The sequence below is a fragment of the Hyperolius riggenbachi genome, chromosome 8, assembly GCF_040937935.1.
Source record: "Hyperolius riggenbachi isolate aHypRig1 chromosome 8, aHypRig1.pri, whole genome shotgun sequence".
Lineage (NCBI taxonomy): Eukaryota > Metazoa > Chordata > Amphibia > Anura > Hyperoliidae > Hyperolius > Hyperolius riggenbachi.
The window spans coordinates 32,023,354-32,049,201 of record NC_090653.1 but is presented as its reverse complement, the minus strand read 5'-3'; the positions used below and the strand labels follow the sequence as shown (position 1 = coordinate 32,049,201).

Below are 25,848 nucleotides of genomic sequence, written 5' to 3'. Positions count from 1 at the left end.
CCCAACGCTATGTGTGTGTATCTGTGTGTGTGTGTGTGTGTGTGTGTGTGTGTGTGTGTGTGTGTGTTAATTGAGGTGTAGGATGGGTGTGAAACTAAGTAAGGAAAGAACAGAGTGGGTAAAAAAAAGGAAGAAAGGGAGTGAATAAGCAAGGAACAAGGTGGATAGCATAGAGATTAAGAAAGCGTATAGAAAGAATAGGGTAGTTGGAGGAGTGAGTAAAAATGGAAAAGAGTGGGTGCAGGAAATAGTAAGGAAGGAATAGAGTGGGTGGAGGAGAGAGTAGAGAAGGAATAAAGTGGGTGGAGGAAAGAGTAAGGAAGGAATAGAGTGGGTGGAGGAGAGAGTAGAGACGGAATGAAGTGGATGGAGGAAAGAGTAAGAAAGAAATAGAGTGCATAGAGGCGAGAGTAATGAAGGAATAGAGTAGGTGAAGGAGAGAGTGATGAAGGAATAGAGTAGGTGGAGCAGAGAGTAATGAAGGAATAGAGTAGGTGGAGGAGAGAGTAATGAAGTAACAGGGGGGACGGAGGAGTGAGTAAGGAAGAATAGAGTGGGTGGAGGAGTGAGTACTGAAGAATACAGTCGGTAGAGGAGAGAGTAAGGAAGGAATAGGGGAATAAAGTGGGTGGAGGAGAGAGTAGAGCAGGAATTGAATGGGTAGAGGAGAGAGTAGAGAAGGAATGGAGCGGGTGGAGGAGAGAGTGATGAAGGAATAGAGTGGGTGGAGCGGAGAGTAATGAAGGAATAGAGTGGGTGGAGGAGAGAGTAGAAAAGGAGTGGAGTGGGTGGAAGGAGGAGTGAGTAAGGAAGAATAGAGTGAGGTGGATGGAGGTGCGAGTAAGGAAGAATAGAGTGGGTGGAGGAGAGAGTAAGGAATGAATAGGGGAATAGAGTGGGTGGAGGAGAGAGTAGAGAAGGAATGGAGTGGGTGGAGGAGAGAGTAGAGAAGGAATATATTGGGTGAAGGAGAGAGTAGAGAAGGAACGGAGTGGGTGGAGGAGAGAGTAGAGAAGGAATGGAGTGGGTAGAGGGGAGAGTAGAGAAGGAATGGAGTGGGTGGAGGAGAGAGTAGAGAAGGAATGGAGTGGGTGGAGCAGAGAGTAGAGAAGGAACGGAGTGGGTGGAGAAGAAAGTAGTGAAGGAACGGAGTGGGTGGAGGAGAGAGAAGAAAAGGAATAGAGGGGTGGAGGAGAGAGAAGAGAAGGAATGGAGTGGTGGCGGAGAGAGTAGAGAAGGAATAGAGGGGTGGAGGAGAGAGTAGAGAAGGAACGGAGTGGGTGGAGGAGAGAATAGAGAAGAAACGGAGTGGGTGGAGGAGAGAGAAGAGAAGGAATAGAGGGGTGGAGGAGAGAGTAGAGAAGGAACGGAGTGGGTGGAAGAGAGAGTAGAGAAGGAATGGAGTGGCTGGAGGAGAGAGTAGAGAAGGAATGGAGGGGTGTAGGAGAGAGTAGAGAAGGAATGGAGTGGGTGGTGGAGAGAGTAGAGAAGGAATAGAGGGGTGGAGGAGAGAGTAGAGAATGAATGGAGTGGGTGGAGGAGAGAGTAGAGAAGGAATAGAGGGGTGGAGGAGAGAGTAGAGAAGGAACGGAGTGGCTGGAGGAGAGAGTAGAGAAGGAATGGAGGGGTGTAGGAGAGAGTAGAGAAGGAATGGAGTGGGTGGCGGAGAGAGTAGAGAAGGAATAGAGGGGTGGAGGAGAGAGTAGAGAAGGAATGGAGTGGGTGGAGGAGAGAGTAGAGAAGGAATGGAGTTGGTGGAGGAGAGAGTAGAGAAGGAATGGAGGGGTGGAGGAGAGAGTAGAGAAGGAATGGAGTGGGTGGAGGAGAGAGTAGAGAAGGAATGGAGTGGGTGGAGGAGAGAGGAGAGAAGGAATGGAGGGGTGGAGGAGAGAGTAGAGAAGGAATGGAGTGGGTGGAGGAGAGAGTAGAGAAGGAATGGAGATGGTGGAGGAGAGAGTAGAGAAGGAATGGAGGGGTGGAGAAGAGAGTAGAGAAGGAATGAAGGGGTGGAGGAGAGAGTAGAGAAGGAATGGAGTGGGTAGATGAGATAGGATAGAAGGAATAGAGTGGGTGGAGGAGAGAGTAGAGAAGGAATGGAGTGGGTGGAGGAGAGAAGGAATAGAGTGGGTGGAGGAGAGAGTAGAGAAGGAATGGAATGGGTGGAGGAGAGAATAGAGAAGGAATGAAGTGGCTGGAGGAGAGAGTAGAGAAGGAATGGAGTGGGTAGAGGAGAGAGTAGAGAAGGAATGGAGTGGGTAGAGGAGAGAGTAGAGAAGGAATGGAGTGGGTGGAGGAGAGAGTAGAGAAGGAATGAAGTGGGTAGAGGAGAGAGTAGAGAAGGAATGGAGTGGGTAGAGGGGAGAGTAGAGAAGGAATGGAGTGGGTGGAGGAGAGAGTAGAGAAGGAATGGAGTGGGTGGAGCAGAGAGTAGAGAAGGAATGGAGTGGGTGGAGGAGAGAGTAGAGAAGGAATGGAGTGGATGGAGGAAAGAGTAGAGAAGGAATGGAGTGGGTGGAGGAGAGAGTAGAGAAGGAATGGAGTGGGTGGAGGAGAGAGTAGAGAAGGAATGGAGTGGGTGGAGGAGAGAGTAGAGAAAGAATGGAGTGGGTGGAGGAGAGAGTCGAGAAGGAATGGAGTGGGTGGAGGAGAGAGTAGAGAAGGAATGGAGGGGTGTAGGAGAGAGTAGAGAAGGAATGGAGGGGTGTAGGAGAGAGTAGAGAAGGAATAGAGTGGGTGGAGGAGAGAGTCGAGAAGGAATGGAGTGGGTGGAGGAGAGAGTCGAGAAGGAATGGAGTGGGTGGAGGAGAGAGTAGAGAAGGAATGGAGTGGGTGGAGGAGAGAGGAGAGAAGGAATGGAGTGGGTGGAGGAGAGAGGAGAGAAGGAATGGAGTGGGTGGAGGAGAGAGGAGAGAAGGAATGGAGTGGGTGGAGGAGAGAGTAGAGCAGGAATGGAGTGGGTGGAGGAGAGAGTAGAGAAGGAATGGAGTGGGTGGAGGAGAGAGGAGAGAAGGAATGGAGTGGGTGGAGGAGAGAGTCGAGAAGGAATGGAGTGGGTGGAGGAGAGAGGAGAGAAGGAATGGAGTGGGTGGAGGAGAGAGTAGAGAAGGAATGGAGTGGGTGGAGGAGAGAGTCGAGAAGGAATGGAGTGGGTGAAGGACTAGAATGGTAAAATCGGAGCTGCAGAATGAAACATTACGGCTCTACATTCACCGCCGCTGCTTTTACTTGTACAGGATAATTATTGTAATTAACCCATCAGCTGAAAAGTCCTGATCCGTTTCACCAATCAGAAGCAGCGAGCAGAGCCAGCGGCATTAACCCTTCAGCAGCAGGGCTGAACCTCGGGGCACGCAGGGACATCACCAGAGAGGGGGTGGAGGAGGGGACCCCGTATGTGGCGGGATGCTGGTCAGGCTGTCTCTGGACGATGCTGGATTCTGGGGTGTGAATGATGAGATGTGAGGCGGCACACACTGCAATTAAAATGAATTCCTTCCATCTGTTTAAGCACGGAGGAGATGGAGTATTTCACACGCGTTGCCTGCTGAAGTGCTATTGTGCTTCGCTCTGTCTCATCCGCCACATTGCTGTCATTGAGAGAATAGCGCGTTCTGTTAAAGAGGACCTGTCCCCACAGTCACACTTTGTACGTCTACAGATGGAGCTCTTGTCAGCATTTAATAAATCTTATTATTAGTATTTGGGTTACACACCGCTTTCCTGCTGCTAACATTCTGCTCCTTATTCATATATAATTACATATAACCTGTTTTGCACGGTATTAATAAATAGTTTGCACATATAAGGGCAAGAGACATTACACACAACTGCATAGCTACCATTATCCAAAATATACATATGATATACCTGGAGACAGCCAATGAGATGCAACTAATTGCAGCTTACATGCAAATTTAAAGGACAACTAAAGTGAGAGGGATATGGAGGTTGACATATTTATTTCCTTTTAAGCAACACCAGTTGCCTGGCATCCAGCTGATCCTCTGCCTCTAATCCTTTTAGCCAGAGACCCCGAACAAGCGCTAGTCTGGTTTAGGGAACCCAGTAAGGAAGCCTTTTTTGGAAATTCCGCTAATGTGATTGGGTGGCATGCACCCTCTCGAACTGCTTGGTTTCAGATAGGTTGTCAATTTCTCCGTTCCCTACAAAAATGTGTAAACCATTTTATGGACAACTGTCCCACCGTTTTTTTTTCTTAGTTAGAAGTTAGTTAGTTCTCTTCCATGAGGATACCTCAAAACGGTGGAAGAGTAGTATGGAACACTCTGCGCGCAAACTGTTTTTGGAAGCCAACATCCTCCATTTGGTTGCATCTGTTTTGAATGCAAGTTGTGTAACCTGACTATAACTAGGCTCTGCACATCCATGCAGTTGGTCATTCAGATGCAGCCTGTCCTGGGAAGCGCTGCCACCTCCTCCTGCTGTATAGAAAACTATGCCCACCCTATTCAGCCAAAACACTTTGTGCTTTAAAGAGACTCCGTAACAAAAATTGCATCCTGTTTTTTATCATCCTACAAGTTCAAAAAGCTATTCTAATGTGTTCTGGCTTACTGCAGCACTTTATACTATCACTGTCTCTGTAATAAATCAATGTATCTTTCCCCTGTCAGACTTGTCGGTCTGTGTCTGGAAGGCTGCCAAGTTCTTCAGTGTTGTGGTTCTGTGATGCATCTCCCCCCTCCAGGCCCCTCTCTGCACACTGCCTGTGTATTATTTAGATTAGAGCAGCTTCTCTCTTATCTTTTACAAGCTGGATAAATCGTCCTCTGAGCTGGCTGGGCTTTCACATACTGAAGAATTACAGACAAGGGCAAAGCTGTTTGCAGCAAGAAACGAGCAGCCTGAAACTTCAGTGCATAAAAACAGGGGGAAAGAAACACACAAGTGATCTCTTGAGATTCAAAAGGAAGGGTGTATACAGCCTGCTTGTGTATGGATGTATTTTCTATGTGTGGACATACTGTACATCAACCTACTTCCTGTTTTGGTGGCCATTTTGTTTGTTTATAAACAATTTTTTTAAAACTGTTTTAAACCACTTTTAATGTGGCGAGGAGCGGCGAAATTGTGTCAGAGGGTAATAGGAGATGTCCCCTAACACACTGGTATGTTTACTTATGTGCGATTTTAACAATACAGATTCTCTTTAAGAGGGCGCTGTAATTGGAGAACTGCTCCCTATGAGGTTTCCTGCTGGGTCCCCTAAACTAGACTAGTGCCCCTGAACAAGCATGCTGCAGATTTGTGGTTTTTGACATTATTGTCAGATCTGACAAGATTAGCTTCATGCTTGTTTCTGGTGTGATTCAGTCACTACTGCAGCCAAACAGATCAGCAGTGCTGCCAGGCAACTGGTATTGTTTAAAAGGAAATAATTATGGCAGCCTCCGTATTCTCACTTCGGGTGTCCTTCAATGCAGTCAGTATGCAGCCTGGAACTAGGCCAATCAAATGCACTTTGACTGGCCTATTTCCACACTGCATGAAATTTGCATGCAGCTAGAGATCATTAGCATTTCATTGACTAAATTTATCAAGTCTCCTTTAAAGTCTTAAGGCTCATACACACATCAGATAAAAGTCTTTGGAAAATGAAAGATCACAGACCAATTTTACCCCCTTCCATGTAGTATGAGAGCCATACTCCACACAGTCTATTCTATGGAGCCGAACTCCCCATCAGACAGAAATCTTTGCAAGATGCTGAACACACAGATGCTGTACACATTCAAAAGATCATTACCTGCAAAAGATCTGTTCCTGCCAAAGATCCGTTCCTGCAAAATGCATTCATAGGCTATGAGATCTGCAGATCATCATACACACATGATTTAACTGACATTCATCTGCAGATCTGAAAATCCATCCTGGTGGATCTGATCTGCAGATGAATGTCTGTTAAACAAGGTGTGTATGATGATCTGCAGATCTCCTAGACTATGAATGCATTTTGCAGGAACAGATCTTGTGCAGATACTGATCTTTTGTGTCTGTACAGCATCTGTGTGTTTAGCATCTTGCAAAGATTTTTTCCTGATGTGGAGTTCAGCTCCATAGAAAATACTGTGTAGAGTATGGCTCTCATACTACATGAAGGGTGGTAAGATTGGTTTGTGATCTTTCATTTTCCAAAGACTATAGTCTGATGTGTGTATGTGGCCTTTACTCTGGGATGTTTTAAAAATGAATCTCCCCCACTAGAAGTAAGAGGGATGTGGAGGCTGACCTATTTATTTCCTTCTAAACAATGCACATGGCCTGGCTGTCCTGCTGATCCTCTGCCTCTGGGGGGCAGCTGAACATATAAGAGGAGTTGCCACATAGGAAATAGGAGGCTCAAAATGACTAGCAACACATGACAAAGGAAAACTGATGCCCTAGGAAGCTGTTTGTGAAAGAGAGGGGCTGCTGTACATGGGTGATAAACATGGAAGAGGGGGCTGCACATGGAATGGGAGGTGGCTGCTGTACATGGATGATACACATGGAAGAGGGGGCTGCACATGGAATGAGAGGGGCTGCTGTACATGGATGGTACACATGGGAAGGGGTCTGCACATGGAATGGGAGGGGCTGCTGTACATAGATGGTACACATGGAAGAGGGGGCTGCACATGGAGTGGGAGGGGCTACTGTACATGGATGGTACACATGGGAGAGGGGGCTGCACATGGAATGGGAGGAGCTGCTGTACATGGATGGTACACATGGGAGAGGGGGCTGCACATGGAATGGGAGGGGGGATACAGTACATGGGTGATACACATGGGAGAGGGGTCTGCACATGGAATGGGAGGAGCTGCTGTACATGGATGGTACACATGGGGAGGGGTCTGCACATGGAATGGGAGGGGCTGCTGTACATGGATGGTACACATGGGAGAGGGGTCTGCACATGGAATGGGAGGGGCTGCTGTACATGGATGGTACACATGGGAGAGGAGGCTGCACATGGAATGGGAGGGGGTTGCTGTACATGGATGTTACACATGGGAGAGGGGGCTGCACATGGAATGGGAGGGGCTGCTGTACATGGATGGTACACATGGAAGAGGGGGCTGCACATGGAATGGGAGGGGCTGCTGTACATGGATGATACACATGGAAGAGGGGGCTGCTGTACATGGATGGTACACATGGGAGAGGGGGCTGCACGTGGAATGGGAGGGGGGCTGCTGTACATGGATGATACACATGGAAGAGGGGGCTGCACATGGAATGGGAGGGGGGCTGCTGTACATGGATGATACACATGGAAGAGGGGGCTGCACATGGAATGGGAGGGGGCTGCAGTACATGGATGATACACATGGAAGAGGGAGCTGCACATGGAATGGGAGGGGCTGCTGTACGTGGACGATACACATGGAAGAGGGGGCGGCACATGGAATGGGAGGTGGCTGCTGTACATGGATGATACACATGGAAGAGGGGGCTGCACATGGAATGGGAGGAGCTGCTGTACATGGATGGTACACATGGAAGAGGGGGCTGCACATGGAATGGCAGGAGGGCTGTTGTACATGGATGATACACATGGAAGAGGGGCTGCACATGGAATGGGAGGGGCTGCTGTACGTGGATGATACACATGGAAGAGGGGGCGGCACATGGAATGGGAGGAGCACTACTGTACATAAAAGAGAAGCTACAACATACTTTGCCTAGAAGCATGTTTTGTGGCACTAGACAACTTATTCCTCTTTTTGCTTTCTGGTTTCTGAAAAGTTTTGAATTGATAATGTTTATAAACATAAACCCAGGAGAGCAGTTTATGGAATTAGAAGCAGCGAGGTTGGTTCTATGGACTGTGGGGTGATGTGTGTTTGCCTGAAGTCTGGTGTCTCTGATAACCGTACGGATCCCTTCCTGTGTCCCGCAGGTGCACCCGCTGTTAGTACGAGAACGGAGAAGCGATTCAGCCAGAACCAAATTCCTGAGGCGGACAGTCAGCGTCCCCGTGGAGGGGAAGCATCCCGACGAACACGGTACTGATTACCTTTTCTTACGTGTTACCTGTAATGAGTTATGACTGTGGGGTGGCGCATGGGACAAGTACGGGTTCTCAGATCACCGTCATCAACAAGTGTGAGCGGACAACCTGAAGAGAAATGCAGCTGTTGCCATGGAGGGCGGTCCAACTCCAGTCCACAAGAGCTGAGGTCCTCACACGTTTTTGGCACAGCTGAAATGTATTGATGAGATTCGGTCTGGGAGGGTTCGGGTTATTGAGACCACATTTCTCTGTTTCTCTGTCTATCCTAAACACTGTAATGGATATGGTCTTTAAAGACTGGAGTTGGACAGCCCTGGCCTAAAGCAACCAATCAGGGACCATCTGCTAAATTAAACAAGGATCCCGATTTCCAGTGATGTCAGCAGGCAGCTAGGACTTCCAGGACAGTGGGCGTGACTATGGTGGGGGGGGAGGGCGGGCCTCCTGCTGGGATCCAGAGTTGTTTGGGCCCCCAACTGCGGGCATTTTTCTCTGGGGGGAGAGGGGAAGGCGGGGCCACGAGCTTGAAGTCAGGTGACTCGGGGTCTTCGGGATGGCTTTGAGGGACAAGGCAGTGCAGGTAACTATAACTTTCTTTTACAAGAAGGCTGCTGGCTTTTACATTTAGGCTTGAGATCAACTTTAAAGGTCACTTGAAGAGTGAGAGGGATATGGAGGCTGACCTTTATTATCTTTTAAACAATACCAGTTGTTGCCTGGCTGGCCTGCTTAGCCTCTGCCTTCAATACTATTAACCATAGACCCTGAACAAACCTGCAGATCAACGGTTTCTGACTGAAGTCTGACTGGATTTGCTGCATGCTTGTTTCAGGTGTGTGATTCAGGCACTACTGAAGCCAGACAGATCATCAGGACTGTCAGGTAACAGGTATTGTCGCAGTGTTCTCCAACTCTGTCCTCAAGGCCCACCAACAGTGCATGTTTTGTGGAAATTCACTGAGGTAGTTAACCACTTAACGACTGCCTAACGCCGATAGGCGTCGGCAGGTCGCAAGTGGTTTCCCATGGAAACGGCTGCTCGTTCGAGCGGCCGTTCCATGTCACTTCACGGAGGGTGTCTCCGTGAACAGCCTGCGAGCCTCCGATCAAGGCTCGCAGGCTAAATTATTATTATTTTTATTATTATTATTTTTTATTTATATATCGCCAACATATTCCGCAGCGCTTTACAAAGCACAATAAGACGGCAAGGGGAACACAGATACAACTAACAAATGTACAGCAGAGTTCCAAGCAGCACAAATATTGTTACAAGAACAGTAAACATTAGGAGGATGACCCTGCCCTTGCGAGCTTACAATCTAATGGGTTGTGGGGGACACACTAGGTAAGGGGGTGGAGGATGGATGAGGCAGTGATTCTTTGCCTCTGATTACATTGTGACAGAGAAGTAAGTAAGGGCTATAGAATGTTATAAGCTTGTCTGAAAAGGTGTGTTTTAAGAGTGCGTTTGAAGATGTCCAGGTTTGGAGCATGACGTATAGGCTGTGGAAGAGATATAAACACGCAGGGAAGAAATCCCCGCTGTTTACATCATACAGCGCCGTAAAGGAGATCGGCGATCCCCGGCCTCTGATTGACCGAGTATCGCTGGCATCTGATAGGCTGAAGCCTATCTCACAGCGTGAGGGAGCGGGAGGGCGGAAACCGCTACGGAGGGGAGCTTTCAGCAAAACACAGATAGCCGGCGGCGATCAAACCCCCCCCCAGCAGGATATCCCCCTAGTGGGGAAAAAAGAGGGAAAGTCTGGTCGCCCTGGCTGCTAGCTGATCTGTGCTGTGGGCTGGAGAGCCCACGCAGCACAGATCATTCAGAAAAGCCCTGGCCCTTAAAGGGACACTTAAGTCAAACAAAAAAAATTAGTTTTCACCTGGGGCTTCCAATAGCCCCCTGCAGCTGTCCGGTGCCCTCGCTGTCTCCCTCCGATCCTCCTGGCCCCGCCGGCAGCCACTTCCTGTTTCGGTGACAGGAGCTGACAGGCTGGGGATGCGAGTGATTCTTCGCGTTCCCAGACACATTCGCACCCTCTATGCTGCTATATGGTATATGATATATGATATATGCTATAGCAGCATAGATGGCGCTATTGTGGCCAGGAACGCGAAGAATCACTCGCGTCCCCAGCCTGTCAGCTCCTGTCACCGAAACAGGAAGTGGCTGCCGGCGGGGCCAGGAGGATCGGAGGGAGATGGCGAGGGTACCGGACAGCTGCAGGGGGCTATTGGAAGCCCCAGGTGAGTAAAACTCATCTTTTTTGTTTGACTTAAGTGTCCCTTTAAGTGGTAGCTCTGCTGAGACAGTAATGACCTCACCTGTGCATGTTTGTGGTTTTCTGCAAAACATGTAGGACAGGGTTGAGGAATTCTGGTTTAAAGGGAAATAAATATAACTGCCTCCATAATCCTCTCACTTCAGGTTCCCTGTAATCATCTTGCACTGTTTCCTTGGTGTTACATTTCTAGAGGTCCTGGCTGCCTGCTGACCTTGTTGGAAATCTACTGCCTCTCTGAGAGGGGACTAGAAATGGGGTCCCAACCTTGGAACTCTTGAAGGACAAACAACTAGAATGCAAAATTGTATTTGGTTGTACAATTGAGGATATTCCCTCCCAAAATGGATTGCATGCAACAACATATTGTACTAAACCCTTTCACCAGTGTTTAGGTTCCCTGGAGATTGTAGACTTATTTATGTGCATGCATGTGCTCCCTATGAAGGTAGAACCTGACAGTGCCTCAGCATGAATCTCAGGTTCATGAGCATGAAATGTTTGCTGGCTTGCTGACTGGTATAGGTAGAGTAGGGACCCTTCCCACAAGAGGAAACCTCAGCGCTGGTGTAAGGGTCTAGTACAGAATGTCATTGCATGCAATCCATTTTGGAAGCAAATGTTGCTTGCTGTATCTTGAGTGCAGAGGGTTAATGACTGTTTGTCCATCCATACCATAACAAGTGTGGCCACAGCAACACCTACTCTAGGGGAGGTCAACATGATATTGATGGTAAGTAGGTGGGCCTTCAGAGCCCACCTGTTACCCCAGAAGCTATGCCACTGCAAAGAGGTTAGCTCATCTTTTGGTAATATTGACGAAAGTTAGATCAATCAGATTGCTGAGTGTAGATCTGGCACTGAATGCATTGCATAAGGTAAAATAAACAAAAAAAATGCTATGTTATAACATGCAGTTCTGTCATTGATAACAATAGGACGATCTCCATTATCTGTCTTTTGATGAAGCAATAAATGTCTGTTGGTCTACCTTGAGCTCTCACAGGATTGTCTACTCTAGACAGTATTCCAGGAAATTAAAGTCCCCCCCAAAGATATTCTCATAGACTGGTATTAAAGCCCCACCCCAGACACAGATATTCCCCTAGACTAGAATTAAAGCCCCGCCCCAGATATTACCCTAGACTGGTATTATTTAAAGCCCCGCCCCAGGCACAGATATTCCCCTAGATGGGTATTAAAGCCCCACCCCAAATATCCCCCTAGACTGGTATTAAAGCCCCTCCCCAGGCACAGATATTCCCCTAGACGGGTATTAAAGCCCCGCCCCAGATATTCCCCTAGACTGGTATTAAAGCCCCGCCCCAGACACAGATATTACCCTAGACTGGTATTAAAGCCCCTCCCCAGGCACAGATATTCCCCTAGACGGGTATTAAAGCCCCTCCCCAGGCACAGATATTCCCCTAGACGGGTATTAAAGCCCCTCCCCAGGCACAGATATTACCCTAGACTGGTATTAAGACAAAGACAAGACAAATAACATTTATATTGCGCTTTTCTCCTTGCGGACTCAAAGCGCTAGAGCAGAGCAGCAGCCACTAGGGCGCGCTCTATTGGCAGTAGCAGTGTAAGGGAGACTTGCCAAAGGTCTCCTACTGAATTAGTGCTGGCTTACTGAACAGGCAGAGCCGAGATTCGAACCCTGGTCTCCTGTGTCAGAGGCAGAGCCCTTAACCATTACACCATCAGCCACCATCATTAAAGCCCCTCCCCAGACACAGATATTACCCTAGACTGGTATTAAAGCCCCGCCCCAAATATTCCCCTAGACTGGTATTAAAGCCCCGCCCCAGGCACAGATATTCCCCTAGATGGGTATTAAAGCCCCTCCCCAGACACAGATATTACCCTAGACTGGTATTAAAGCCCCGCCCCAGGCACAGATATTCCCCTAGATGGGTATTAAAGCCCCGCCCCAGATATTCCCCTAGACTGGTATCAAAGCCCCATCCCCAGGCACAGATATTCTCCTAGACGGGTATTAAAGCCCCGCCCCAGATATTCCCCTAGACGGTATTAAAGCCCCGCCCCATATATTCCCCTAGACTGGTATTAAAGTCCCTCCCCAGGCACAGATATTACCCTAGACTGGTATTAAAGCCCCGCCCTGGCACAGATGTTCCCCTAGACGGATATTAAAGCCCCGCCCCAGATATTCCCCCAGAGTGTAATTAAAGCCCCTCCCCAGGCACAGATATTATCCTAGACTGGTATTAAAGCCCCTCCCCAGGCACAGATGTTCCCCTAGACTGGTATTAAAGCTCAGCCCCAGGCACAGATGTTACCCTAGACTGGTATTAAAGCTCAGCCCCAGGCACAGATATCTTGCAGCAATCATGAGCTGAGCTTGTTTCTGTTTGTACAGAAGCCCGTTTTAACCGCTTCCGGACCACGGTGATTGAAATCTACACCCTGTTTGTGGCTGTTTATTCCTGCCATGGCGTAGATTTCAATTACCACGCTGCAGGGGTGCTACTAAGGTTTTTGTGGCCCCAAGCAGCACATAATTGCCCCCCCCATCAGAGACCCCTTCTCATATTATAATGGGAAACCAAAGGTGACCCCCCAATAGGTAGTTCACCAGCGTATGAGTGGATTTGCCACTGGTAGACTTGGGCGCAGGATACAGCCGGTATGGCTAATCCTGCTGCTGCACAAGTCCCGGCAACGTTGATTACTATTCCCCCTCTAGGTTGACGTAGATAGTGAAGACTGATTCTTCTCCCCGTGCTACTTGACTCTGTCCCACCCATCGTGGAATGTTCCCTCTCCATTTGCTGCATTGTCCATTCTTGTGCTCCCCTACAAGAAGCCCTGGGGTCATTTCACTCTCCAGCATCTGCCAAACCCCAAAATCTCAGGTCTGTTTAAACACAACCGTCAAAGATGAATTCAAGTCAAACCATTTACTATATTTGTGTATCGTGAGACAAAGTTAGCAGTTCCACCTAGTGCTGCTTCCTGTGAGCTGTGTTCCTACTTGAGGTATTGTCACTCACTTCCTTTCCCGTGGACCTCCATGACTTTAATGTGAACACAGGAGGTCTCCGGGATAAGAAATGAGGGATGGCAATCAAAACTTTGACAGGAGGTCTCCGGGATAAGAAATGAGGGATGGCAATCAAAACTTTGACAGAGGCTCCAACACTTACCCACTCATAGCAGGAAGTGAGGTAATATCTTCTAGATAGTGAGGTTGTGGGTCAACTATGAAGGGCTTTATAAGTATTGTTACACCATATGTTTTGTCAAATGCTCTAAAGGGAACCAAGCACCACTTTTTTCCCCCTGGTTTCTAATAGCTATCGGACCTGCCATGTCCTTCTGAACCCCCCCCCCCCCAAGTAGGTGCACGTTATTTATCCAAGGGAAGGTGTAAAGATAGCATCTGTGACTTCTGTAAACTCTTTAGCATAGTGTCCTATCCCCCCACCCCCCTGCTGATGAAAGCTTTTGTTTGCTTTCTGCTAATGTGTGCAATAAACAAATTACAGTCCTTATCTGCCTGAAACGGTCTGTGGTCGGGCAGGCCTCAAAAGTAAGTAAAAAAAACCTCTGCCAAACTTTCAAATGTAAAAAGAAAATGTAAAATTGAAGGTTTTTTATGAATGAGACACATTGTTGGCATGCATATTTAATGTACTATTGAGATGACCTGGGTGCTAAAAGTAGTGCTCGGTTCACTTTAAGGGAATGGCCACTGTTTTTTTTTCTTGCTCGAGTAAAGCTTTATAGTGAAATCTTACTGATGTAGAATGGGGAAAAAGTGAAATTATGGCGGTGTCCCATGACAACCATTCTGGCAGTATTTCATGTCTGCAAACCTTTGAGGATGAAATTGTGTTTTATTTGAGATGTTATGTTGAACACTCGCTTAAACTGTATTTTTTGCATTTTGCAAAGATTGTTGATATTATGTGAACATGTTCAGCGGAGATGGTTAAGCATGTAACAAACCGATTGGTAAATGTCTGACTGGTGGTTAACGGTCACATGATCACGTTAGAGTCCTTCTTCCTCTACAGGCTAAAACAAAAGGAAGTAGAATCCTGATCACATGATTAAGACCAACCTATCAAAAGTCAAAATCTGTAACACAATCTAATCTTTCGAGGGGAATTTCTGTAGAATAGGTTGAACCTAAATTCAGCTTAAATAGCTCCTCTGCTCAGAAGGCGGACACTAAGGTGCTGAGATAACCATTTGTACCACCAGGGAAATCCAGCAGCGGGATCTTCCAGCCATACACACACCGGATTTAGGTCGGCGCACACAAATGAGCGACATCGCTCAAACGACTCTTTCCAGCAAAAAGAAATGACAAATAGTTTAATAAATGTTGTCCACACATATATGGATATTCCAAACGATTAGGCCATTTAAATACTGCATGCGCAAGCGGGAGTGACATTCAACACGAAATGCGTGCATGCTCTGAATCCATGTCATTTGAACGACATTGTGCACACACAGCCGACTGCACGATATCTGCCCAGTAGACAACTGAATTGACCTGCCAATTATTGGGCTGGATACCCAATATCTGTCACTCATCATTGTTGTTTAACGTCATTTAGTTACATTTTTTTAACGATTGTTGTCCCATAAGGTGATATCTGTCGATTGTTGGACGTTTCGAATGACTTTTATCTAACGTAGGGGTGTTCAAACTTTTTAGGCCAAGGATCATATAGCCGTTCTTGAGAGTGCTAGGGGCCCGAAGTAGCGAAATTAAACACAATTTTTGCTAATTGCCATTTAAATAAATAATAACAAGAATAATAATAAGAAATAACCCATATACTGTGCGCAGTTAGAACAGTGGCATTTGTTAATCAGTGGCGGTTACTGTTGCTGGCACAGGGGCAGCTGCTAATCAGTGGCTGGTACTGGTGCTGGCACATGGGTAGCTGCTAATCAGTGGCTGTTACTGCTGCTGGCATAGTGGCGGCTGCTAATCAGTGGCTGTTACTGCTGCCGGCACAGGGGCAGCTGCTAATCAGTGGCTGTTACTGCTGCTGGCACAGGGGCAGCTGCTAATCAGTGGCTGTTACTGCTGCTGGCACAGGGGCAGCTGCTAATCAGTGGCTGGTACTGGTGCTTGCACATGGGTAGCTGCTAATCAGTTGCTGTTACTGCTGCCGGCACAGGGGCAGCTGCTAATCAGTGGCTGTTACTGCTGTTGGCATAGTGGCAGCTGCTAATCAGTGGCTGTTACTGCTGTTGGCATAGTGGCAGCTGCTAATCAGTGGCTGTTACTGCTGCTGGCACAGGGGCAGCTGCTAATCAGTGGCTGGTACTGCTGCTGACACAGTTGCAGCTGCTAATCAGTGGCTGTTACTGCTGCTGACATAGTGGCGGCTGCTAATCAGTGGCTGTTACTGCTGCTGGTACAGTGGCGGCTGCTAATCAGTGGCTGTTACTGTTGCTGGGCCTGGCATAGTGGTTGCTGCTAATCAGTGGCTGTTACTGCTGGCATAGTGGCAGCTGCTAATCAGTGGCTGTTACTGCTGCTGACATAGTGGCGGCTGCTAATCAGTGGCTGTTACTGTTGCTGGTACAGTGGCGGCTGCTAATCAGTGGCTGTTACTGCTGCCGGCACAGGGGCAGCTGCTAATCAGTGTCTGTTACTGCTGTTGGCATAGTGGCAGCTGCTAATCAGTGGCTGTTACTGCTGTTGGCATAGTGGCAGCTGCTAATCAGTGGCTGGTACTGGTGCTGGCACATGGGTAGCTGCTAATCAGTGGCTGTTACTGCTGCCGGCACAGGGGCAGCTGCTAATCAGTGGCTATTACTGCTGCTGGCACAGGGGCAGCTGCTAATCAGTGGCTGGTACTGGTGCTTGGACATGAGTAGCTGCTAATCAGTGGCTGTTACTGCTGCCGGCACAGGTGCAGCTGCTAATCAGTGTCTGTTACTGCTGTTGGCATAGTGGCAGCTGCTAATCAGTGGCTGTTACTGCTGTTGGCATAGTGGCAGCTGCTAATCAGTGGCTGGTACTGGTGCTGGCAAATGGGTAGCTGCTAATCAGTGGCTGTTACTGCTGCCGGCACAGGGGCAGCTGCTAATCAGTGGCTGTTACTGCTGCTGGCACAGGGGCAGCTGCTAATCAGTGGCTGGTACTGCTGCTGACACAGTTGCAGCTGCTAATCAGTGGCTGTTGCTGCTGCTGGCATAGTGGCGGCTGCTAATCAGTGGTTGTTACTGCTGCTGACATAGTGGCGGCTGCTAATCAGTGGCTGTTACTGCTGCTGGTACAGTGGCGGCTGCTAATCAGTGGCTGTTACTGTTGCTGGGCCTGGCAAAGTGGTTGCTGCTAATCAGTGGCTGTTACTGCTGGCATAGTGGCAGCTGCTAATCAGTGGCTGTTACTGCTGCTGACATAGTGGCGGCTGCTAATCAGTGGCTGTTACTGTTGCTGGTACAGTGGCGGCTGCTAATCAGTGGCTGTTACTGCTGCCGGCACAGGGGCAGCTGCTAATCAGTGGCTTTTACTGCTGTTGGCATAGTGGCAGCTGCTAATCAGTGGCTGGTACTGGTGCTGGCACATGGGTAGCTGCTAATCAGTGGCTGTTACTGCTGCTGGCATAGTGGTTGCTGCTAATCAGTGGATGTTACTACTGCTGGCACAGTGGTTGCTGCTAATCAGTGGCTGTTATTGCTGGCATAGTGGCAGCTGCTAATCAGTGGCTGTTACTGCTGCTGGCATAGTGGCAGCTGCTTATCAGTGGCTGTTACTGCTGCTGGCATAGTGTAGCTGCTATTCAGTGGCTGTTACTGAAGCTGGCACAGTGGCAGCTGCAAATCAGTGGCTGTTACTAGTGCTGGCACAGTGGAGACTGCTAATCAGTGGCTGTTACTAGTGCTGGCACAGTGGAGACTTCTAATCAGTGGCTGTTACTGCTGCTGGCACAGTGGCAGCTGCTAATCAGTGGCTGTTACTGCTGCTGGCATAGTGGTGGCTGCTAATCAATGGCTGCTACTGCTACAGAGGTAGCTGATAACCTACAGGCGTGCAAATGGGGTTGTAGAGTGGTGATGCAAGGACGGTTGCCCCTGCACGTGGAATCTCAGCTATGGCCTGTGGGCCACATGGAACTGTAGAGAGCTTTGAGGGCCACCAGAGTAGGCTTGGCGGGCCGCATTTGGCCCCCGGGCCGGACTTTGGACACGTTGGTTCCAATGTGTGTACATAGCTGTAATTCCTAGAGATCTTCCTGCCCATTTTGAGGAGCGCTATTTGTTTTGCCAGAAGCTGCTTTCGGATTTTCTGCAGTATGAAATGAATAATCGAGCGGGGCTAACTTTCAGGAAATGAATTATACATTTCCAGCCAGATGGTGCCGCACACAAACTCTTTTAAAGAAAATGTATTCCCACATTTCAGATGTGGCAGCTGAGGTGTCTCAATTTAGTCGGCACTTGGTGTGACTCCACCTACAAGTGTCCCCAATCAGGTGCCGGAATTTCTGGTGCCAACGGCTACCAACGTTCAAATGTTGTTGCCACATCCTTCATTCCTGTTCCCTTTATTCTTAGTGCCATTCATGATGAATGCATACATTATCAGCCTCTGATGAATTGCTCTGTGAGTTGTGAAACGCATGTCGGGTCAAGTTTATATCCTCCTCACTGTGGCTGGAATGTACAGAACATTGATAGTTTCAAAGGACACCAGAGGCAAAAATAATCTAATGAAATCTATCTTCCTTCTCCTAAAAATGAGGTGTTTTTTTATGTTTAAATCTACTTTTTAAGTTTTAACTGTTTTATTATTTTTGCTCAATGACACATTCATTGAAGTATGCTAGAGCTAAAATCTATGAACTATTGACACTTTTTATCTCTTTCCTGCTCTCAGAAGCCATTTTCTGCTAGGAAAGTGTTTTATAGTTGTAATTTCTTATCAGTGAGGGTCACACTGTAGTCACTTCCTGTCTGAGTCAGGACTGAGTCAGCCACTTACATACCTGATATTTAACTCTTTCAGGCAGAGAAAGAAAAAAAGGAACACAGCCTAGTTATTTGTGTGCTAGGCACTGTACATACACATGTCTATCTCATCATGTCACATGTCACTTCGGGTATCCTTTAAGGATTTTTTGGAATTACTTTCATATGACTTAGTGGATCGATTTATTGCACATCTTCCACATCTTCTTTCTCATCATGAGAGATAGTTTGAAATATAGATTACTTTAGTAGTGTCTTACCATACAACATATAATATAGATAGAAAAGAGTAGGGGTCCAAGGACGGAGCCCTGAGGTACCCCAACAGACAGAAGTTGTGCAGAGAAGCTGTGGGTCAAATAAGATAGTATAAAAGACCTTCCTCAACAGAAGTAGGAAGAAGTACAAGAAAGTGTGTGGTCCTTCATACCTAAAGGTGAAAGTGTCTAGAGTAGAGTGTTAATAACAGCGTCAAACATGAATGAAAGACCGACAAGAAAAGAGTAATGGTGTTTGGATTTAGGTGTTTGGAGGTCGTTGACTAGTTTGATAAATCCTGTTTTTCTGTGAAGTGGTTGGAACAAAAGCCACCCTGAAGATGATCAAACAATGATTTAAAGAACAAGTGACACCCATGCTAACCTAGACATGAAAAACACATATATAAGTAGATAAATACTAGTTCTACTTACATAACAGATGTATCGTCCACATTAGAATTCCTGAGAATTTTATAAAGGAATAGCAGAAAATCCTATTCTAGGCAGTTTCCATCTTTGTTACCTTTGACCTCCTGACATCATTTCCTCCCTCACTTTTTTTCTCCTCTTGCAAATTGGTATTTGTTAGCCGCCCTCCTCCCAGAGTCTTCAGACACTCCCACTGAGGTCTATACTAGGAAGTGCAATGTCTTATGTCATTAGAAGGAGGGGGAACTAAAGGGAAGAGGATTAATATATTATAGATAAAAAGAACCCCAGCATGCAACTGTTTGGCAATGGCACTTCAAGGGCCAGTGCTCCTAAGGTATGTGATAACTCCAAACCATAACAATAGAAAAAGTTTTGAAAGTTTTGAATACGGGATTAGCATCTTTATCACTTAACCAGCCTGGCGGTATGGACGAGCTCAGCTCGTCCATCACCGCCGGAGGCTGCCGCTCAGGCCCTGCTGGACCGATTTTCTTCAAATAAAGAGCAGCACACGCAGCCGGCACTTTGCCAGCCGCGTGTGCTGCCCGATCGCCGCCGCTCTGCGGCGATCCGCCGCGAGTAGCGGCGAAAGAGGGTCCCCCCAGCCGGCTGAGCCCAGCGTAGCCGGAACAAAAAGTTCCGGCCAGCGCTAAGGGCTGGATCGGAGGCGGCTGACGTCAGGACGTCGGCTGACGTCCATGACGTCACTCCGCTCGTCGCTATGGCGACGATCTAAGCAAAACAAGGAAGGCCGCTCATTGCAGCCTTCCTTGTTTATTCTGGGCGCCGGAGGCGATCGAAAGAACGCCTCCGGAGCGCCCTCTAGTGGGCTTTCATGCAGCCAACTTTCAGTTGGCTGCATGAAATAGTTTTTTTTTTATTAAAAAAAAACCCTCCCGCAGCCTCCCTGGCGATCTTATCAGAACGCCAGGGTGGTTAATACACGCAGTTGCTGTTGAAATTTTATTTTTACGGTGACAATCCCACTTTAAAAGAGAGGAAGTCAACTATATCTTCATGGACATGTCTTTCCAGTACTTTGCGTGTGAAGGGTATTATTATTATTTAGTATTTATATAGCGCCGACATATTCCGCAGCACTGTACAGGGTAAATATTGTCTTGTCACTTAACTGTCCCACTGAGGGGCTCACAATCTAATCCCTACCATAGTACTATGTCTATATTGTGTAGGACCTGTATCGTAGTCTAGGGCCAATTTTATGGGGAAGCCAATTAACTTATCTGTATGTTTTGGGGATGTGGGAGGAAACCGGAGTACCCGGAGGAAACCCACGCAGACACGGGGAGAACATATAAACTCCTTGCAGATGTTGACCTGACAGGATAGAATTGAAACAAGGCGCTAGCTGTAGAGGATTATCTGACCCAGAGACTTTTTTTTTTTTAATTCTGGTGTTTTGATGTTTGGATGTTTGTTACTCAATCACGCAACAATGGCTGGACGGATTTCAATGAAATTTGGCACACACATAGTACACTACCTGGAATAACATATAGGATACTTTTTATCCCCATAACCAAAAAGTGGGCGGAGATAAATACAAATTTCACTGGGAAAAGGTAAACTGTTAAAGGCAGAGTTTTCACACTTTGCACAGTTGGTCACTGGGTGACTGGGTTTAATATTCAGAAAAGTATGTGGAGCCTACAAAAGCCAATCAAAATTCACCTATTGATTTTCAAAGGGAATATTAAATTGCTGCCATTCTTGCACTGTTAATGGCACAAGCCTCAAACCTGGTATAGTTGATAATTGGGTAACTGGGGTTCAAATTCAGAAAAGGGGTGGAGTCACAGCCAATCAGATTTGCTTCATTTCAATGCAAATTATTGATGCAAAAGACTGCAAAGCTCACAAACTAGGTCATTGAGTCATTGAATAATTGTGTGTTAAGGTTAGAAAAAGTGAGTGGAGCCAACACCAGCCAAATACCGTACATACTCGGGCAATGCCGGGTCATCAACTAGTATAATTAAATGTTGAGAAACACTGCTGTACATGGTCACTTTAAAGCCCTATTAAACCCTAATTTCCAGAAGACACAACATTGTTTGTGCCTACTAGTTCACAGTTGCCCTGAATCACTCATTGCTTGTGCTTACTAGTTCACAGTTGTCCTGAATCACTCATTGCTTGTGCTTACTAGTTCACAGTTGCCCTGAATCACTCATTGCTTGTGCTTACTAGTTCACAGTTTCCCTGAATCACTCATTGCTTGTGCTTACTAGTTCACAGTTGCCCTGAATCACTCATTGCTTGTGCTTACTAGTTCACATTTGCCCTGAATCACTCACTTCTCCCCCCTTGTCACAAGGTCCCTTTAAAATCCAGCAGAGGCTGTGAGGTTCCTTACAGATAACCTCATTCTGGTCCCTCTCTGGCTTGAAAAGCGGTGGGACTGCCAGAGGACGACCATCACTAATTGGCCAGTTTCCCAACATAGGCCGAGGCAGCACAATCCAGGGCAGCCACTAATGCGAGTCCTCCCGCAGTGTCACATGGAGTGATTGTCTGCAGCCTCCGTGTACTGCGAGCGGCCTGGGTGCAGGCGGAACGTGGGCCCCGGGCGAAACTGCGCTTCTCTGCTCTATTATCTCCCATAAGAGCCAGAGAACATGATATTATGTGTCAGCACAAACATTCCAAGGAGCACAGCGCTATTTACTATGTACACATAGAGGAAATAGGTAAAAGCTATAGACTGCAGGTAAACGCGGCCATGGGTGGGGGGGAAGAGATAGAGAGAGATGAGAGAGAGAGAGATAGAGAGAGAGAGAATGAGTCATACATATTAGATATATTAGATAGTGGATAGATAGATGTAGATTGATATGAGATAATGGTAGATACAATTTGCCGAACGATCGCTTATAAACAGTTCTTTATCTGAACGATCGAAAATGATCGTTTTAGACCACTAATGGCCCAAAATCTCCTAACGAATCCGATTTTCAGGTCGATTTCATTTTTGTTCGTTAGTGGCCCCAAACGATCACTAGGAATTAAGGGGCCCATACACCTAACGATTTTTCCGCTGATATACAGCAGATTCGATCACTGTGATCGAATCTGCTGTAAAATTGTTGCGCAAACGCTGACAGAACGATCCATTTCCGTCCGAAATCAATCATTCCCGTCGATTCCTGACGATCCGTCCGTGCGGAATATTTTGCTCGATCGCCGGCGGGTCGGGAGTGCGTCGATAGCGGCGTTAGAATGCCAGACGACCGACGCTAGCTGCAGTACATTACCTGTTCTGCCGCCACGTGTCCCCACTCTCTCTGCTGTCTTCTTCTCCGCGCTGGGCTCCGAGTCCGGCTGGCTTCACTGAACTTCCTGTCCCGGCAGGAAGTTTAAACAGTAGAGCGCCCTCTACTGTTCCCCGGACAGGAAGTTCAGTGAAGCCAGCCGGACTCGGAGCCCAGCGTGGAGAAGAAGACAGCAGAGAGAGCGGGGACACGCTCCGGCGGAACAGGTAATGTATAGCTGGCGCGATTCACAATCTGTTTGCAGCAAGGCAGCCATACGATCCCTCTCTGATCAGATTCGATCAGAGAGGGATCTATTTGTTGGTCGATCTGATGGCAAATTGACCAGTGTATGGCTACCTTTAGAAGGTTAGGAATGTGTGCTACATTGGTCAGATCTTTAAAAATGTTACAAGCAGACAGAAAAAATGATTGTAATTCTTGATTTGAAAATATATGTCAAAAATTGTACGGTGTGTGTCCACTTTAAAGCAAACCTGATCTGAAAATTAAAAGTCAAAATAAACAAACACATGTCATGCTTACCTCCCGTGTAGTCTGCTCATCAATCTCTTTCTCCTCTCCTGCATCCCATGTGTCCACTGTGATCAATAGAATTCTCCGCCCTCTATTGTAAAAATGGCCATTACCCCATAATAACCTTTAAAGGACCGTTATCTCAAAAATCTTAAAATTTAAGATACGTGTAAACATCTATAAATAAGAAGTACGTTTCTTCCAGAGTAAAATGAGCCATGTTACTGTCACTTACAGTAGGTAGTAGAAATCTGACAGAACCTACAGGTTTTGGACTAGTCCATCTCTTCATGGGGGAGTCTCAGGAAGGCTTTTATTCTTTATAAAGACATTCCCTGAAAAGGATTTATACATTGATGTTGCCAGCCTCCCTGCTTGCTACACACTTTTGTTGGCAGTTGAGCAAAGAAACTGCCATTCGCTAAGTGCTTTCCAAACTAAACAAAACCATGAGAATCCCCCATGAGGAGATGGGCTAGTCCAAAACCTGTTGGTTCTGTCAGATTTCTACTACTTACTGTAAGTGACAGCAACATAGGAGAAAAGTATTTTATGGCTCATTTTACTCTGGGAAAAAAACATACTTCTTACTTGTATGTGTTTACATGCATTTTAATTTTTTTTGATTTTCATAATAGTGGTCCTTTACCAACTTGAGGACCGCCGTGTTAACCCCCTAAGGACCAGGCCATTTTTAACTAAAGAGGCCACTGCAGCTTTAAGGGCTTGCTGCAGGGCCACACAACTCAGCACACAAGTGATTCCCCCCCCCCCTTTTCATCCCACCAAGAGAGCTCTCTGATGGTGGGGTCTGATCGCTCCCCCAGTGTTTATTTTATATTTTTTAGTAAATATTTTTCTTATTTTTTTATTAATATAAATGCCTATTTTTTTTCACTCGGCTGTCCCCAGTACAGCGCTGCCTTAGATCACAGCGCTGTAAAGCGCTATTAGATGGTGGTTTCGCCGTCTAACAATCTCCGAGCGGCGATCGCCGATGGGAGACTGAAGGCGGAGCTGCCGCCGCGTTCACGTCAGTTGGCTTGGAGCAGTCGGCAAGGAGTTAAAGAAAAACATTTCTTTGTCACAGCTGATACACATCCTGCAATAAATCTGCATTGTTTCTACTTCCTGCTTTCATGGAAGCACACATGGGGTTAACATCCTGTGTTTACAAATTAGTTGCTGTGCCGAGGCAGCCAACTAACACGGTTGCGAGATCAAATTACAACTTGTGATTAGTCACAGATGAGGGGTAAATTAGACAGGCAAAACTCTCTAAATACATATAGGGTGCATTTCTCTCTGGTTTCCTTCTGGCCTGTGCAAGAGTTCAGGTCCACTTTAAATTGCCCATTAACGTTACAATTTCCCTAACTTGCAATCAACCAGAAATGATTACCAATGGAGGGAAAAATGATGAGCAATCCAATCAGACCAAAAAAAAAAATATCGTTCTTAAATTTGGATCGCTAGATCAAGCATTCATCATCGTTTGGCACCATTAACGGCACCCAGTCCAATCGATCGTTCTGGAGATTGTACCATTAACCATTTTGGCCTTTTGGACGTGACTGTCACGTCCAAAAGGCTGCTGCTGCTGCGCGCTCCCGTGCTGCCCCCGTTAGCCCAGAGATCAATGAATGGGAACGAGAACATAGTTCCCATTCATTGATCTAAGTCCCTGGTAGAAAGACCGGCGGCTTTTCATCAAAAGCCGCAGTCTTTCTGAACAAAAAAAAAACCCACGTCCTCCTTGTAGTTCCTGTAAGCAAGCGTGCTCGCTCACAGGATAGGGAAAAAAAATCAATGAAATACAAATGTAGTAAAACTAAATGCACATACATTTTTATTTCAAAAAGATACAATAAATTACATTAAAATTAACTGTTTACCTCCCACACCCAAAAAATACCCAAATAAAATTTTTAACTAAAAAAAAATTACAGTTACAAAAACACAACAAAAAACATAAATAGTTACCTAATGGTCTGAACTTTTTTAATATGCATGTCAAAAGGGTGTATAACTAATATTTTTTTAAATTATAAGCTTGTAAATAGTGATGGACGCAACACTGAAAAAATGCACCTTTATTTCCAAATAAAATATTGGCGCCATACATTGTGATAGGGACATAATTTAAATGGTGTAATAACTGGGAAAAATGGGCAAATGAAATGTGTGGGTTTTTATTATGGTAGCATGTATTATTTTAAAGGGACTCCGAGCTCAAAATAAAAACGAAATCGGTACTCACCTGGGGCTTTCTGCAGCCCAGTGTAGGTCGGGAGGTCCCACTGCGTCAATCTGGCTCTTCTCCCAGGGCCTGTCCAGAAATGGCTCCCCGGCAGCTCCCGGCGACACTGGGCCCTAGTGTTGGGCTCCTCTTCCTGAAATGTCACGTCTGACGTCACCACGCCGGCCGCCTCGCGTCATCAAGGCGGCCGGCGTGACAGTACGGCGCATGCGCAGGAGAAGAGCCAGATGGACGCAGTGGGACCTCCCGACCTACACTGGGCTGCAGAAAGCCCCAGGTGAGTACCGATTTTGTTTTTATTTTGAGCTCGGAGTCCCTTTAAAGCTATAATGGCCAAAACTGAGAAATAGTGAATTTTTTCCATTTCTTTCTTAATATTCCTGTTAAAATGCATTTAGAAACAAATAATTCTTAGCAAAATGTGCCACCCAAAAAAAACCTAATTGGTGGTGTAAAAAATAAGATACAGATCAATTTATTGTGATAATTAGTAACAAAGTTATTGGTGAATGAATGGGAGGTGAAAATTGCTCTGATGCATAAGGTGAAAAACGACTGAAGGCTGAAGTGGTTAATGGGCACCTTCACTTGCAGTCCGGTAACGCTTTAAGTCCCGGCTGCCTGCTTAGCCGCGTTTCCTGGCGGTGACATAAGAGAGAGTTAACGGGAGGGGAGGCATCGGAGTGCTTCCAGCGGGTGAGACTGCGCGGGCAGCCTGTGATTTTACTAGAGACAGATGGGATGATCTAGAGCTCGCCCAGCAGATGCACAGACTGAAGGCTCCCAAAATACAGCTCTA

General features: G+C 46.8%; 1 protein-coding gene across 10 annotated transcripts in view; it reads left to right on the top strand.

Annotated features, from left to right (window-relative positions):
* Positions 1–25,848, top strand: part of SYNGAP1 (synaptic Ras GTPase activating protein 1) — a 401,820-nt gene that overhangs the window by 110,545 nt on the left and 265,427 nt on the right. For all 10 annotated transcript variants that reach the window (XM_068250158.1, XM_068250154.1, XM_068250155.1 and 7 more), the window contains one exon: positions 7,907–8,012. In XM_068250158.1, coding sequence (XP_068106259.1) covers positions 7,907–8,012 — 106 coding nt within the window. The remainder of the gene's footprint in view (positions 1–7,906; positions 8,013–25,848) is intronic.